Source organism: Triturus cristatus, chromosome 5_2, assembly GCF_964204655.1.
Source record: "Triturus cristatus chromosome 5_2, aTriCri1.1, whole genome shotgun sequence".
In the NCBI taxonomy this organism is placed as follows: Eukaryota; Metazoa; Chordata; class Amphibia; order Caudata; family Salamandridae; genus Triturus; species Triturus cristatus.
This window is the reverse complement of record NC_140588.1, coordinates 533,651,639-533,669,991: the sequence shown is the minus strand read 5'-3', so window position 1 is coordinate 533,669,991 and position 18,353 is coordinate 533,651,639. Positions and strand designations below refer to the sequence as shown.

The 18,353-nt window shown below is 43.6% G+C and overlaps 1 protein-coding gene across 38 annotated transcripts in view; it reads right to left on the bottom strand.

The window, feature by feature from the left end:
• CLASP2 (cytoplasmic linker associated protein 2) overlaps positions 1–18,353 on the bottom strand; it is a 1,832,463-nt gene that overhangs the window by 964,428 nt on the left and 849,682 nt on the right. For all 38 annotated transcript variants that reach the window (XM_085607571.1, XM_085607579.1, XM_085607573.1 and 35 more), the window contains one exon: positions 12,134–12,269. In XM_085607571.1, the coding sequence (XP_085463697.1) occupies positions 12,134–12,269 (136 nt within the window). The remainder of the gene's footprint in view (positions 1–12,133; positions 12,270–18,353) is intronic.

Genomic DNA, 18,353 nt, shown 5'->3' with positions numbered 1-18,353 from the left:
CCCCCCTGTTCATAGCCCGACAAACATTGCCAACCAGATGCGTCTCCTGTAGGAACACCACATCAGGAGTCAGACGACGCAGATATTGCAGCACAACACCCCGTTTGATACGGTCCCCCAATCCATTGATGTTCCAAGACATCAATCTCAACCCGCCCCCCCCCCCATCCCCTCCAGTAGATCAAGGGCCCCCTAGCAAAGCGCTCAACACCCAAGGATGAACCATAGCCAATACTTCGCCTTGAAAACAAAAAACACAAATCCAAACAACACCACCCACCCACCAACCCCCCCCCCAACTCCAACACCCCCCACCCTGCACCCCTGCGGTCCAAAAAACCACCCCAACTTGCAGTGTGCCTGTCGCCCTACAAACCCCATTCTACGAAAAGACCCCAGAGGAGGGAAGGGACCCGTCCCCGCCCGCTCCCCACACACAACATAGTGAAACAAAATGCACAAAAGAAGTAGAACCCAGCCGAACAGTACAACATGGCAGAGTCCGGGACCATAAGTCACTCCAAAGGAGACCCGCCACCCTCGGTACCGGCAGAGGGCCCAGTCCGGTCACCCCGGTCCGGCAGCGAATCCAGCCAGTCACTCACAGTCGCAGGAGAGTCAAAAAAGGTAGTCCGATCTTCATGTTCCACTCGGAGCCTTGCAGGATAAAGCATAGAGTACTTGAGACCGAGGTCCCGGAGACGCCGCTTCACCCCCTGGAAGCCCATCCGCTGTTTCTGGACAAGTTGGGTGAAGTCCGGGAAAAAGTTAATGGACGAGTTCTCATGTCGGACCGGGCCATGGACCCGTGAGGCCTGCAGAATCGCGTCTCGGTCTCTGTAATGGAAAAGTCTCGCAACGATAGGCCTCGGGGGGGCACCCGGTCGCGGCCGGCCACCTGGGACTCGATGGGCCCGCTCCACAGCGAAAAACTTACTCAGGCCAGCGGGAGCAAGATGTTCGAGGATGAGCTCCTCGACCAGGAGGTCAACCGGGCGGTTATCGGAGGTCTCCGGAACGCCTATGACGCGGATGTTATTGCGGCGGGCCCGTCCCTCGAAGTCTTCCAGCCGCCGGGCCATCAGATCATTGGCCGATTTGAGATCGCCGAGAGTGGCCTGCAGGTCCGACACGTCCGTACCAAGGGAGGACGTCCGCACATACAGCGATTGAACCCTCTCGTTGGTCTTAGAGAGATCCGCCCGGATTAGCGTAATGTCAATGGCCATCGTGTCGATTTTACGGGCCAAGGCCTCGTACTGCGTAGCGATGGTCTCTCTGATGCCCTTAATGGCGCCCATGATGTCCTGCAGGGACAGATCCGGAGAAACGGACGGGCCACCACTGGTGTCTTCCGGGGGCACATTGGCCGTCCCGGGGGATCCTTTACCCTGAGTGTAGCGGTCCATGTTGTTCGTCTGGACCGGTCCCCCACGTAGGGATGTTTTGGTCTTACGCCTCTCGGGGTCTCCCTTGCCTCCCATGAGAACCTCGATCGCCGAAGGGGACCACCGAGGAAGCGTCGAGGTGGCACAGGCCAGGCAGACGCGTGTCGCACCACAGGCCGCAATATGGCGGAGCGAAGGGACCACCGTCAATGAGCACACTGACAGCAGACGAAGCCACCGGCATCAAGCGAAGGCAAAATGAAAGCCCAGTCGCACCAAGCAAGTCCACAGTCCAGCCCCTCAAAGACCAAAAGTGAAACCGAAAGTGATGTGACGGCCACTGGCACAGCCCCGCTGCCGTTGTTGTTCAACTACGCCCCGGCTCCACAGATCACCCTCGCATCGGGCACAGCCGTCGGGTGGGCCTCAAAAGTTCAAACCACCATAACTCCGGATTGCCAGGTCCGATTTGATTTCCGAAAGGAGTTTAGTGTTCAGCCAGCATTCGTCTCCCAGATTCCATCAACCAAGTCAGGATAGAGTCAGGATAAATTCCGAGGAGCAGCGAGGGTCCGGGGAGCCCTGTGCTCACGCGACCATCTTGGATGCGCGCTAGGCTCCTCCTCCGAGAAAAGAAGCTTTGAACATATTAATCGCTGAAAAGTATTTTGTTATTGATCTTCTTTTGTATTCATGAGTTTACGCTCCTTTTCCTTTTTGTGTGACATCAGTGACACTCTGTATATTGTAATAGAGTGTCATATTTTCACACAACAGGAAGTGGAGATTTGTCGCCGCCAAGAGTAACCCATCTGAAATACAGCTTACTAACCTTTATAACTTACTTGATCAGATATTTTCAGTGAGAATATTTTTCGAAATTACAGTTAAAAAAGGGTTAGTTTGCATACTTTCTTAGTGAATATCTTTGATAAACCCTACATTTTTTGGGGCGTATTTCTATTTTGCTCTGTTGCGGTTCCTATTCACCTTCTCCCTATAGAATATATAAGACCAGTAGTGTATATTATTATACTACTATCTTATATGTTCTTAAAGGAGTACGTGATTTGTTAGCGGAGCAGTGAGCGACCTCTAAGCACTACGACAGAACTTTCCCGAATTCTACAGAATACAAATTTTTAAAAATGATAAAGCGTACATTTGTATGTAATATAAAGTCATTTGTGTTTAACTGTTTTTACTTTTTATTGTTTTTCTGACCCGCGATGATGTAGTGCGGGAGTGTTTCTTGTAGCACTTCTTTGCTACTTTATCTAAAAGTAACTCATGCCCTCTTAGAATATGGGGCAACACTTTTACAAACTATAGCAGAAAAAAAAAAGGAGGGTGTGGCCACGCTTAAGGGATATTTTATGAATTGCGTTTTTATTTGTCACCCCTTTGATATATACAGCTTCAGTTTGCGAAGAAATTATATTTGTAATTGCTTAATAAAAACTGTTTCAAACCTAGACTGAAATTTTTGCTGCGCAACCACAGCTCTCCGTCAGAAAAGTAAACACCACATAATAAGTAAATAGTGCTCCTAGGAAGTATCCCACCTGTAAACTCAATAAAAAGAAGACCGCAACACAGTGTTATTTTGCCGTCGTGATTTGTACACCCCATGCCAATTATATAAATGGCCCTTAAAATATATCGAGTTAATAGTGTTCCTCCCTCCCCGCTTCTACTTTGTTTTCCCGTACTCCATTGAAGTGCTTCACAAAATGTTTCACAACAGTGAACCGTACCCAGCCAATAATGAGCAAACTTGTACTCGGGACACTGTATCGAATAAAATGTCCGTGGTGTTCCGCAGAGGGGGAGGGAATCGCTGCCAACACTTCTACTTTCAATGGTTTAAAGGCAATGAACATTAAGCTTGAGAAGGTCTTGCTTGAAACAAGTTATCCAATCAAATGTCCCTGATGCTCCGCGGAGGGGGAGGGAATGGCTGGCAACACTACTACTTCAATGGTTTACAGCCAATGAACATTAAGCTTGGGAAGGTCCTGCTTGGAACACGTCAGCCAATCAGATGTCCCTGCTACTTCGCGGACGGGGAGGAAATGGCTGGCAACACTTCTACTTTCAATAATTCGCACCCAATGAACATTGAGCTCGTTGTTGGATCACCTCAGCCAATTAAACGGTAATTTTGTTCCGGGCACAGGAACAGAACACGCCCTCCCACATAATATTACATTTCGTCTAAGAAAGTGACACTGTCCGTGATAAAAGTGAACACCGCATTATAAGTAAACATTACTGCGCATTATATTAAAGGAAAGCTGCAAATCGGCGCATTGCTAATTTCCCGATATGATTTACACAGCCTACTGAACAAAGCCGCAATACCGCACATTCACACTACCTGTGTGTGCACAGTTACACAGCCTACTGAACATTGCCACAATACCGCACATTCACAGTAACTGTGTGTGCACCCTACACACTGCTTGCCGCAATACGGCGCATTGTTTTCCCGACGGGATTTCCAGAGCCTACGCAACCATGCCGCAATACCGCGCACCGTTCTGCGGACGTAATTTCCACGGCCTACACAACATTCAAACTCCCTGCCAATTATTCTCTTTTTTTCCGCCCTACGCCTTTTAACTCAGTCACAAAATGGCTGCCAACACTTCCTTGTTTCAACAGTTCACAGCCAATGAGCCGCACGCTTGTAACGCCTCAGCCAATCAGAATTCTAAAATATCGATCTGTAAATTTTGATATTTCTCTAAAACTACTGAACGGACTTACCCCATTTAAACAAAACCGTGCTTTCTGGACCAAGAACTTTCTCCCTGCCAAATTTGGCGTAATTCCGTTCAGCAGTTTGACCTGTAGCCTTGTCTAATGTTTCTTATGGAAACTGCATGGAGAAAACACATTTTGGGACCCCCCTTTTTTCTCAGTCCACTCCTTCACGAATCACCCCCAAACTTTAAGGATAGGAGCTGACCTAAAAAGCGGATCTTTTTGGAAAATTTCGTAAAGATTCGTCAAACGACGCCAAAGTTGTAAGCAAATCAAAAATATGCTTTTCCTATGGAAACATGGTTCTAACTATAACTATCTACTGGCGACCGCCGAGGGAGAGGGAGAGAGATGGAGAGATGGAGAGGGAGAGAGAGGGAGATGGAGAGGGAGAGAGAGGGAGAGGGAGAGGGGGAGAGAGAGATAGAGAGAGGGAGAGGGAGAGAGAATATATCTATATATCTATCTATCTCCTACTGGCAGGTGCCAGTAGTTAGTTCTAGTTAAGATGTAGTTTCCATAGGAAAAGCGCTTTTTCCATTTGTCAATAACTTGGCGGTGTTTGACGATTCCTCACCAAAAGTTTCAAAACAATTTTACCACTCACTTCAGCTACTGTCTTGTAAATGTATGAGACATCCGTCAAGCTGGGGCCAAGAAAAAGGGGGAGGGGGCGTGTCTCAAAACGCGTTTTCCTCATGTTAATTTAGACACGGCTACAGCATGAACTCCAGAACAGAATTACACCAAATTTGGCAGAAAGGTAGCTGTTGGTCCTTTTCGTGATTTGGTATTAATCCGAACAGAAGTTGCAGAGAAATGTTAAGTAATCTTGAGTTGTATATCTAGGGAATCTTGTGTTGAGATATGATTGGCTGTCAACACATTCAAACCAGGAAGTGGTGGCAGCCCTCTTGGGACTCTGCTTGATCCGAGTCCCAGAAAAACATTAAAAAAGAAAAAGAAGAAGAAAAGGGGGCAGGGTAGAAACACCCTTACCCCCTAGGCCTCTTTTGGGGGGTGGGGAGTGGCCCGCAGGCACTCTGCAGTGCAAAAAAAGCTGTGGGGGGGGGGGGAGGGGCGCAAGGTCCCCACCCAGCCCGGGTGACTGGCACCTCCCCAGGGCTAAAATAAAATTAGTGCAAAGGGCCCATGGTGCACCCCCAGGGCCTGCCACCTCTCCGGGGATAAGTTTAATTGAATGTGGGGGGCCCGCCTGCAGACCCGGGTATCACCACCTCACCGGGGCTAAAGTAAAGATTGGAGGGGGGGCCACGCAGCCCCCTACTGGAGCAAAAGATGGCCCTGGAGACACCTCCCACCCCCAGCCCAGGCCCCTTCTGCTATGTCCCGAGGACATAGCTGTTTGCTATAGCTTGGCGGGAACTTTACCGCTCTCGCCAAGCCATAGAAACTGTGCTGGGCTTTGAGCAAGCAAGAGTATTTTGCTCTTGCTTGCTCGAAGCAGAGCACAAAAGCTTTGACAGAGAGGGAGCTGCATGGTCAACAGCTCCCTCTCTGTCAAAGTAATGCCCCCTTCTGCATGAGGCAGGGAGCCAGCATGGACCACGGGACATGGAGGCTCCCCCGGGATCCCGAACCGAGTGGGTGCCCTGGGTGGGACCAGGGCACCCAGAAGTGAGACCGGGGATGCGGTCCCCTCGGTTGAAATTGGGACGGAAGGGGGGCTGTGTGCCCCCTCCCTTAATTTATTTGAAAACAAATTTGAAAGAGGACGGGCCCAAGGGGGCGAAATTTGCCCCTCCCCTTTAGTTATATATAAAACAGCCTACCCAAATGAGCAAACATCTTCCCTTCCATTTGTAACCCTCTTATTTCATGTCTGCATTGATATCACAATGCTCATTTACTTGAGCCTTCTCGAGGCAAGGCTTTAAATTCAACAACTCCTTTTTAAAAACAAAATGGCATTCAGGAGTGCTCACTTTGAACATAAAATAATAGTGTGCTAGTTCACCATTAGAATTGTGTGTGGCGACACTGCAGTTGATTACTATGGAGTTAACTGACAGACTGCTGGTGGAAGTACATGTTTCACTCTAGTCAAAACACATGAGGAAGATATTTGACAACTTATGAAAACGTGTCCTCATTTTAGATTTCTAGAGCGCTAACCATCATTTCTATGACAATAAAAACAACTAATTTTGTTTATTTCTGAAGGAAATCCTTTACGTTTAACAGCTTTGATTCAATAAGGAAAGCCTGAAGTGAGCCACAGTTTTGTCATAAGTATAGAATGTTAGGACCCAAGTTGCAGTAGAACACTGGAATCAACTGACAGGCTGCTGTTGGAGGTACATGTCTTTCTCAGGATATCAGACTATATTTTCACATTGCTGAGGAAAATAACGTGAGCTTCTAGAAAATTGTGCTCTCATTTTAGATTAAGGAGCACCTTCCATAACCTCTATGAGAAAATCATGAGAGGAAAAAGATTTCCTTCATATATGGTTTGTCAAATCTCAGCAGAGGATCATCCTTTTTCACAGTGTAAAATCACATTAGAACACAACACTATTCCTAACGTTAGTATGGTAACACCAATAAATGATTTACATTGTGACTACAATCTTATCTCACGCTTTATATGTGCTACTTTTTGGGACCCTCAAAACTTGGCATTCACGAGAATGCATTTTAATGGCAGCCATTTTCCCGACTTTTTTTTTTTGCTACAACATTTTGTCCATTTTGTGGCCAGCCAATCAAGGGGGCATTCTCTTTGGGACCCTCCCATTTGCCCCTGGAGTCATGATGTGCTCACCGTTCCCCCTAATATTTTTTTTGACTCATTTTCAGAACGCATGTCCCTAACTTCTGTAACGACTGCCACAACAAATTGTTCAGGTTGTGGCCAGCCAGTTAGGATTAACTATTCTTCTTTAAAGTAACCAATTACAGCATATCTGACCACCAACAGTCCAGATATCACTATCTTTTTAAGAACTTCATGAACACCCTGAGCACCTCTTTTAACACAAGTTTCTCAACAACAGCTGAACGGATTTACACCAAATCAGGAAAATGTGTAAATAAGTTCATGGTTTCTTCTGTATGCGTCTGGAAATTTACTATGAAAATGAACATGGGAAAACAATGTTTTGAAACCCCCTTTTTCTTGGTGGATCACACCAAATCATTCCGGGAAGGAGAGGAGGTGGATGAACTTTCTTTATTAAGTTTTGTGAAGATCTGTCAAATGGCGCCAAAGCTATTATCAGAACACAATAAACTCTTACTACGGAATAACTACAGTGTCGGCCACAATTGTGTGTATGTAATATATATCGTAATGCAATATTTTTATAGCACTTACTACCCCGTGGGGAGGGGGGATGATGAAGCGCTTGCCTACATGGGTAGCATGCTACATCGTGTAGGGTGTATAGTTGGCAGTGTGCTGTCTTTGGGTTGATCTTATGTAAGACTGTTTTCATGTCGTTCTGAGTGTAAGATTGGCAAGCAATGAAAGGGAATTATTATGTAGTCTGAATGAACAACAATCGAGTAACCAAGCACTGAATTTTGTTGTACTACTAGTGTGAGTTATACAGTGTATTCCAAGTGCATTTATATAGCACTTACTAAACCTTAAGAGGCGTTGTAAAACCTTATACTGTGCAGCACACTGCTCAGGAACCCAGGGATAGTTTTTATTGTTTTTTTACTATTGTTGCTTACTTGGATTAACCTTGCACTCTTAAGGAAAGCATGCATGGAATTTATGCCAACTTCTCGGTTGTAATTTAAATTAAATACAAACACACAGACACAGATTAATAATCTAGTCTTCATAGCAGGAGAGAGAAGGTCACATTTCTGAAAACCTCCTCTAGGATTAGGTGTTTGATGCCTCTCAGCAGTTTCAATTGGTACTGCCATCTCTTATCTATGTGGGATTGTAGGTTGAGGTGTTTATCCAGGATAAAAAAAAGCCACGAGATTTTGCGCACCTGCAATTTTTAGTTTGTGTCCTACAAAGTTGCAACTGCGGATTCATTGTTGGATACAAACTGAGCAGGTGGAGAGATGGGCTGGTTTTAGGGTAATCCAGGATTCATTTGAGTCTTTGCACCAGGGATTTTTGGGATGACATTTTCAAATACTGTTTTCTTTAAGAGGGAAGTCACGTGCCCTATTTTGAGACAGCCGGGAACCTCCCAGGGTCTTAAGGAGATGCTGGTCAGGTTGGTCCATTATGATCTAACAGCAAGACTATTGTTTTTAAGATATTATAGTTCAATGCTCCAAGAAGTGTGATGACAGTCTGGTTTTGGCTATAGTCATTTGGGTTGTGAGACTTTCCTGCAGATTGACCAGGCTGTGTTGTTTTTATAGATGCCTACAATTCAAGACTGTTCGTTTTTATTCAAAGTTCAATTGTCCCACTTTTTAATGAAGGAGTTTGAGAGTTAGTCACCGCTCTCTAAGATTTTCACAAATCAATAAATCGAAGAATGCAGTCTGTTTCAGTTTTGACATTTTTTCTGATGTGATTTGGACAATTTATTTCCTTTCTGGTCAAGGGTGATTTTTTTTCCAAAGATTCCATTTTGTGCAATTTTTCCTTTGTGATCTTAGGTTCTCCAGTGACAGCTGTTGATACCAACGCCGTTCAGCAGTACTCAAGAGCTTTCATTTTTTTCATTAAAGTCCTTTGAGCACAACTGAGTAGATATTTTGTTTTTTTGGTTTCAGAAGTGTTAGGGTTTTACTCATGTTAAACATGGCTCCAGTATATTGGAATGTGAGCACAATGATTTCTTTGTCCTGGGAAATAGATTGTAGAAAGCAGGAGGCCATGTGTTGTTACCTGCTCTGACAGAGGTTTTGGATTTATCTAGTCCATTGTTTAGGTATTTTGGCCATGGTCGGAACAATCTAATGGAATAGGAGGTACTGTCATAACATCTACTTAGAATGATAAGAGATCTAAGATGACACAGTTTGGGTAGGTGTGGGTTACACACATCTGTTTGGGGTGTTGTTGACTAGGAGAGAGGACAGCAGAGAAACAGTATCCTCTTTCTCACCTAGGAATGTGTTCAAGTTTGAAAAACCTTTTCTAACTGAGGAGGTTGGGGGTAGAGTAAGTGTTATTTTGTAGTTTGAGTGCCCTTACATTTACTTACACTGATAGGAATTGGAAGGTTGGAAACTGGTCATTTTTCAGGCTCCTGTATTCCAGTAGGTTTTTTATAATCACTGCTACTACTCCTTCCATTTCGTCTGTTCTATCCAGTCTGACATGGTGTAGCCTGGTAGCATAAGTAAGGCAATCACTGGTTTAAAGTTGTCTTAAAATCAAGGTTCGGTTAGGAACAAGAGGTCTCTAACCAGGTTTCAGATCGCTAGTCAGTGTTTGTCTGCCGATATTGAGTTGTGTCATCTTAGGTGAGATGTAAGGTGTTTAAAACAGCAGAGGGTGAGGTTTTAATGTATATTAGATTGTCTAGGTCTGTCCTTCTGGAGAAATATATATATATTGAGGGGGGGACCTACTGACACTATAGTTACTTCCATGTATTCAGAAAAATCTTGGATCGCTAGTATGAAAGGGTGGAGAGACTATGAACTTTTTACAGCTCATTCTCTTGTGCTTTGATGAAGGAGACTGGAGGAGAGCTGAGAAAAAGGTGTGCCCTGGCTGGGGCCTCTAGTTCGATTTTGAATGAAGTGCTCTGCTCAGGGAATCTGTAGCAGGGCAGAAGACAAGCGGTCAGGCCAGGGATCCTATGTATTTAGCTCCTGAGCCTAGAAAGGAATGTACCATCTAGCTAGCCTCTCAGGGAGAAATGCATTCTGGCTGTGAAGCGAGGGGAGTCTGTAGCAAGAGAAGGTGGGTCCTAGCTCACAGGGTCCTTACAAGTCATGCCAGTAACTTCAGGCAGGTATTCTGGGCTAACATGCGGTGCGCGTTTTGTGTAAACAAGTTGGGCAGAGGATGCAGGGAACCCACCTAAACTGTCTGGAGAATCAACAACACTGCCCTGCAGCTTCTTCCCACAGTCCAACTGGCCGAGAGGATGTGGGTCTCCAATTGAGCAGATAGGGACTCTGCACAGGATTTTTCCAGGGTTAGGCGACTCTAGGCATAAGATGCACAAATTCCATCTGCACTGTCTGAGGAGTTGCCGACACCACACAACCTCCTCATTCTGCAGTTCACTTAGCATGACGTACATGAGGCTACAGTGGAGGAGGTAGATGCTCGGCACAGTGGTTTAACACAAAAATTATTTACCTCAAATCTTAAGGCATCAAACGAAGGCTGGCAAAAAATAATTCTCCATAAAGGTAATTTTCTGTGGAAATGATAGTTGAAGGACAGAGCCTACATTTCAAGATCACTGCTCTGCCAAGTGAAAAAACAGAATTAGCTATAATTGCTCCTACATTTTATTATGAGATGGTGCTACACCAAACTGCTTTAACGCGACAGATTCAATTTCTAGTTTAACAAGACTGTGATGCATCCGTTCCCTGCACACTTCTCCCTGCATTTTCTCCTTTCTAAGGAAGAGAATTAAAAGGAGATTTTAACCTGGTTAAAGGGTTACAGCAGAATCTCAGCACGTTATGAAATACTTAAATTAATTATTTACAGTTTAGTTACTACTAATAGCATGAGATTTATTTGGTCCATTGAAAGTTTGTTGAATACATACCACAGTAAACCACTGTTATTCTATCGATCAACACAGTTGCACAGTCACAATGCTACCTGAGCCTGCTTTAAACAAATTGTGAGCTCTGCTATGTTCATGGCCTTTCCAATGTAAGTTTTATCCAAACAGTATGCCATGGAATGTTGCTATACACTGTTACAGTTTGTGCCACGTAGTGGTACAGCTGAAAGAAGCTTATTTTTATGCATGCTATTACGGTCTAAGAAATGCTTCATACAATGAGGCAAAACTGTTATTCTCTTCTGCCGTCAGTGGAACTATTGAATACTGTTATGTATATTCTTCCTCACTAACATTGGTCATGGTCTGTTAAGGGAGAAGATCCACAGAGTGCAATGTGAGGGGGGGGGTCGTGGGTTTAAGAACTTGACACTGGATGTATCAGCTGGGAAGAGTAAGAGGTTTGTTGTGCTTCTACTCTTCTGGTCCAGTGATGGAGTTCGAATCGTGCAAGTTGGTCGTGTACCAAGGCATCTTCAGAGACATGAGATGATTAGGGAAAGAGAGGTGGGTGTGGCCCTTCTTTCCTTCATTATGTAAATGTTGCATCTGCGCCAATCCAGCTCTCAAGCACACGTAAGTTCAAACAAAAAAACATGCTACGCTTACTATTACTATATATCTACTTCTAAGACAGTAATGCCTTTCACAAGTTCAAACCCACCAAATTTGTAAATTGTCATTATACCTGCACCTCTTTAAGCTAGCTATTTTAGTATTAACAATGTTTAATGAGTACGGAAATGAAGGCAAACACGTTAGCTCATGTTTTGTCAAACACATAATTACAGCAAATAACAGTAGAGAGCCTCCATCCTTTCTAAGTCATGCAGACTGATCCAAACTTCGAGAGAAATGAATAGTCCACAGTTTGCTACATGGTGTGAAACAAGCCTAGCATAGTATTAATTTCAGAATAGAGAGGCAAAGCAGACAATGGTAAGTTCAATGCATCAATTACACTTAAAACCAAAAACGTGCTTTTAGGATTGCACACACACCATGTTTCTGCACAATATGCATACACCTAAATTCCAGTTACATATTCAGCTCAACCTAAATCTAATAAACAGTTATGCATTTTACATGTTCTACAAATGTATCTGTTAACAGAAATGCTTTATTTAGTGGAATTCTAATTTAAATGCTGACCTTATTTGCATTTCTATGATTACGTTAAAAGCACACCTTGACACCCTTAAAGGCCTATTCCACAGTTAATAAAATTACAAATAAAAACTAATTCAAATGGATATCACTTACTCGAATGATGATTCGAATTGCAGCGCACCCTGAGGTAGCCATGACTTTGGCGCTGTTGGGAACCAGATTAAAAAGAGGAGGCACAATGGATTCTGCTCCATGGTCAAACTTGTTGCCCAAAATTGTTGAGATATGTCTGTTTAAGAGAAAAAAAAATCTTTAGATTTCATGACAAACCTATGTTTAGGTGTTATTAAAATCAATGGTAAATTTGTTTTGGAGGGTGCTCGGTGGGCTTCACTGGCACTTTTTTTAGGGGACTGCAACTCTCAGTCCTTTGCATGGGCATCAGTTTAGCACACGCCTGAAAGCCTGCCTTAGAGGAACAACACTGGATTCCGCCTTAATTGGTGTTGCCTTCTTTATTTAAATATTTCATTTATAATTTTTCAATCAGGTAAGGTTACATATCATATTTCATCTTAGTAGATTAAATTAATTTAAGCACAAAGTTTGAGTGCCACAATATTGTCCTTTATAGAAAACTGTAGATCAAACCAAGTACATGGAAAGCAGTGCACATGCATTAGACTAATACTCAAGCGGAGAGGGACAGCCAGCAAATGTGCACAATATCTGCTGCTAGTATCCCACACTTTGGGCAATAGCTCTCACTACTAACATTATTAGTGTCCCACTAATCAATTAACTCTGGTGTATAGTATAATATACAGAGGGTTTTGCACTACTGAAGCTTAAGGGGGACTGAGACCACTGAAGCACTTATGATATCGAAAGCATTAGATATTTCTTTTGGCTGGACAATCTGACCAATCCTGCGGTTCCACTTACTTGCAAGACTTGTCCCCTCTACTATTGCACGTACTATATAATTAGCTAACCGTTAGCATACCCTCTGTAATATACAAATATATTAGAGTTTCCAGGTCAGTAAAAGCAGCGTTATAAACAGGATTATGTAGAAAACAATCCCGAATTTGAAGATACTTGAAAAACTACTGTTGTGGAAGATCATAACATTTTCGTAATACAGCAAACGTACATAACCAATGATTATCATGTAGCCACCCAACAGTTTTTAGGTCTAGGTCAGGCCATCTTGGCAACTGAGGGCCTGATTTAGATCTCGGCGGACGTCCGGGATATCCGTCACGGTTGTGACAGAGTAACCCAACCACCAAGATCTAAATCAGGATCGGTCATGGAAGATGGAAATGAAATTAGGGTAACCCCACAGAGGTGTGAAAGAGTGGACCCTAGGTATGGAGCATTTAGAGCACATTTCACCCCAAATTTTACATATGTCTTTAACAATTTCAAAACACAGCAATTTTAAGTCATTCAGATTAGAAAGTCTACATAAAAGAAACTTGAAATCAGCCCTCATAGCCATTTATTTAGGATTAAAGCATAAGAATAAGGGTTATGGTCAGTTAGGAGGTTCCTAATACTAGTGTCAAATACAGCCCAAAAATAGGTCTTTAAATCTGGCAGGGAAAATCTGCCCCAATTAAAAGGGAGCTTCAAAAAGCAAATGGCTCGCCTGGCTCTCTTACATCCTCCCTATCAAACTAGGGAAAGCCCCATTTAATCGCTTGAAAAAATTGTATTCCCATTAGTATTGTCCGGCGTCTGTAATACCACATTTCTTCACCTCTTTCAGACAATCCGATTACATGTATGTACCTGTCACCAATACCCATAGAACGCATAGTTGCCCATAAACATGTCGAGGAACCCCAATGGGGTGAATTCTCAGCATCTAAAAGGCTCCTACTAACCTTAGCCACACCAGAAACCACAATAGCAGTATTTACGTGAAAGGTAGTCTCTGAATTTCTGTAGCAAGCCGGGAGGGCAAAATATCAGCATATATTTGAGCGTCTGATTTTATCGAAGAAATGGGTCAGTATGACCTGTTTTCTTCAGGTGGCTTCTCATTTTTTTTTTTTGAAGATGGTTATATTAGTATAATTCCAGGAAGCCGGAATGCAACCGCCTTCATGAATACTAGAAACCACTAACATGAAGACATGGATTAGTACTTCCATGAATATCTTAAAAATTCTAGTGGTTTAGTATAGTCTCCAGCTGCTTTTTCAGAGGGAAGAGAACCGATTGTTGCCTCAACCTCTGACACTAATACCATCTTCTAAGGCCTGTGACTGTTGTAAACTCACATGCGATAACCCCACAGATTGTAAACAATCATTGATTTCACTTTGCCTAGACGGTGGAGACTAGACATAGATCTCTTAATAGAAATCGCTACATTGTTCAAGCGCAGCTTGTGTGCCATGGTGGAATTTTCCTGCCTTGTCCCGAATACATTTTATTTCGATGCCTCCTTTTTGTAATCTGGAAAGCTAGCATCCTTCCCATTCTCTCCCCAGATTCATATTGAAGTTCCTTGTTGGCTTTGCACGCGGCAGCAGCCTTCTCTCTGTTAGCCCAGTCAGTTATACTTGGATATTTCAACAATTTTACATACATCCCCTGTTCATCTGGGCTTTTATCTAGAGTAGCTTAGGCATGCCGCTGTTCCATTTCCTAAATACAATTAATGCATCCTGTTTTTCTGAAGCTTACTTAAATCTAGTGTGAACTGCACAGTAACCCCGAAAGTTTAAGCTTTATGGCATCCCAAACCATATGTGGGGGTGATGACCCAACATTTATTGTAATACATTTCCTTAAAAGGGTAATTATCCGGGTTCTATAATCTGTATAAGATAATATTGATCTAGGAAACATGAAACAATACCCGCCCAGACTAGCACCCGAAAACTGAAGTGTTACTAATATAGGATTATGATCTGAAGTAATCTTTGGACAAACTTCTATTTAACTTGCTGAATCAGTACATAGACAATTAAAACCACATCTATTCGGGAGTTATGTCTATGCGGTGCAGAGAAAAAAGTATAGCCTGGCCTATCCAGGTTAAGAGTCCTCCGTATCAACTAAACCATGCTCCTGTATTATATCTATAATAGGTTTCCTAGTTTTAACAATGCAGGATGGGGTGCCACAGTTTGACTTGTCATATTGCAATTAAAATCACCCAGTAACATCAGATCCCTGGACCAATGTACTAATTCAGGGTTCAAAGTATCAAAAAGATTGAGGCCATCCTTACTCAGACTGCACAGTTCACAGATAGTATATATTTCATAGTATATCTTCTATACAGTACTATGACCTGTGCAACTGCTCATCTCCCCTTAGCATCAGCCATTGTTTTAAGAATGTTGTATTCAAATTGTCTAGCACCAAGTATAGCTACCCTACAAATAGTAAATTGTTTGCTACTACATATAATATCCAAATTGCTTTAACAATGCCTCATCTTTGAATACCAGATACGTCTCCAAGAGACACAATATATGTGATGTGAAAATGTATATTTCCATTCTGACCAAATGACATTTCAAGGGTTGATTCAAACCTGCCACATTCCAGCACATCAATTAAAAGTGAACCAGTGCACACTGATTTCATCTGTAGCACTCCACTGTAACACATGCCGAATATGAAGGGAATTCAGCCCGCAGCAAAAGAGAATGTGACAATACCAATTCATTTTATCCAACTTCTCTCCCAAAGCCCACCCAGAGAAAAAAAAAAGTAACCAGCAAAAGAATATCCGAATACCCAGACCAGCAACACACCCCAACCACCCCTCCCAGCTACAGCCCTTAGGAAAATAAAATCAACCCACCCACTCTGTCTGCCCTTAAGGCCAGCCATCAGCTCGATCCAATTACTCCTCAGCGTGACAACTTCCCCTCAGTGTGACCCCTACTCCCCCCTGTGAAAATTAGAATTTATTTCCATAAATACCCAAGACGCTAAACAAATATAGAGCAAAATAAATAAATATCCAGTCACGATATTTATATACAAATAATATAATCAAAGTTGCTTAGTGTAAACATGACTAACAGAGCACCGAAACATCTAAACACTGTGTTAAATAGTCAAATCTACAAGGTGATAGTCAACAGGGAGAGCAAGGACTCCGGGGATGCAAATGTCATGATTATTATACCCCTGATACACGACTGAGTCTGCTCTTGCCAATGCTGAAGGCCACTGGTGGCATCGCTCTCTGTAAAACAAATCCTTGTTTTATCATCCCGCTGGCTTTTTAAGTGTGCAGGCTCCTGAAAGGAGACGTGGGCCCCTGCTGCTTTCAATTGGTCGATCATCAGTCCCAGCTTCCATCTGCGATCCATTGTTACCTTACAGAAATCCGACCATACATAAAAGGATATTGTGTCCACAGTAATTCAAATATATTGTTTTTCACAAAAGAATGTTGCCACAGTACAACTGAATAGGTTGGAGGACGGGTACTATTAATTTTAGGAGTGGCCCCACCACAAGAAACAAGAAGCCAGTCTGCTCATTTTATCTGACAGTTCAGATCCCAGTCCGACAGATCAGGAAATGCAAATTGGAACAGTTGTATAATAAACTGACAGGGGTCACCCCCTTCTTTCCCCGCTGATATTCCCAGCACCTTTACATTGTTGCGGCATTGGTGATTCTCCAAATTCTCTAGTTTAGACTAAACCAGTGTAAGCTGACTTTCATGCTCCCTCACTGCCTTCAAAGTGTGCATGCCAACTTCTTTTGTATCTGTAACACTATGTTAGAGCTCAACCACTTGAGTGGATAGTGTAGACCCTTGTCTAGTTATTTCTCACAATGTTTGATGCAAATGTGTGTTTTCGGACAGAACCTGGGCATAATGTTGCAGTTCCTCAATGGACCTGTATAAGTTGTACATTGGCGGCAAGCCTAGGATCTGGGCTGTTGAACAAGTTACTTACCTTTGGTAATGCATTATCTGGTAGAGACAAGGTCTAACCGCAGATTCCTTACTTTCAATTTCCCAGGCATCAAACTGGATCTGGATGATTTTTGCGTGAGCAGTACCCCTGCGCACTGGTAGGTGGCGTTGGTAGGTCGGTACTGCGGCCTCCACGTCTGAAGTGACATCTGCGTCACCTTTATAGGTGCCACCTCGGCGTGCTGACATCAATTACTTTCCACGACTTTCCACTCCAGGAGCACAGAGCCATTAAGTGCACTGATACTGGTATGTCTAAACTGGGACCCTGAAAAGGATAAGCCCTGACCCTAGAAACTTGTCCGCAGAGCGGGGAGGATGGGTGAGTCAATAAGGAATCTGTAGCTAGATCTAGTCTACAACAGATGAAGCATAACCGAAGGTAAATAACTTGTTCATCTGATAAAGCCATCTAGCCGCAGATTTGTTACCTTTGAAATGATACATAGGAAATACCATCCCTGGTGGTGGGCTGCAGACAAATTCTAAACTAAAAAGTCCTGCAGAACCAAGTGGGTGAAGTGCATATCCCCGTTTAACCTGACTGTCCAGACAGGAGATGTCCAGGACATGTTAAAGTAGTGGAAGCAGCTTTAGCCCTGGTGGAATGATCCCTTTAGCCCTCAGGGGGCTGCTTCTCTGCCTGTGCTTAGCAGATTTTTATACAGAGAACGACCCAGAGCAAAATGGCTTGTTTCTCTACCACCCGCCCCTTCTTCACTCTAACATACCCGAGGAGCGCAGAAAGTGAGCAAGGTTACTGATTGGCCCACATGGAATGGTGATACCACTTTCAGCAGGAAAGAGGCCCTCGTGCAAAGCACCAATTTATCTGGAAAAACAGACAGGAGTGGAGGCTTGAAAGCCGGGCAGATGTTATTGCCATGAGATAGGCTGTCTTGATGGTGAGCAGTCGGACAGGACAATTATGGAGTCGCTCGAAAGGAGCACACATTAAGACCGTGAGAACCAAATTAATGCCCCACTGCGGCATAATGAAAGGAGAGAGGGGAAACATATTTACAAGACCTTTAAGAAACCTATTCACAAATAGGGATTTAAATAGAGGGTTGGTCAAGCAGCCGCAAAAAAGCAGACAGAACGGAAAAGTAACCCTTTAGAGTGCCACATGGCAGAGGTGGTGTCTGTGAGCACTTGTACCAGCCTTCCCTTGATGGAGGGTAGAAAGGCTTTCAATGTGAATCAGATCGCTTGGAGCTCCAGCATATTTAAGTGGCGTCCAGATTCCATCGGAGACCAGAGTCCTTTGATCTCCACCTCTCCAAGATGCACCCCATCCCAGGAGTGACGGATCTGTCACTACTGTGAGATCTGGTTGGGGAAGAGAGAGAGTTCTGCCTCTGATCCATTTATGGTTCATTAGCCATCGCTGCAGGTCCT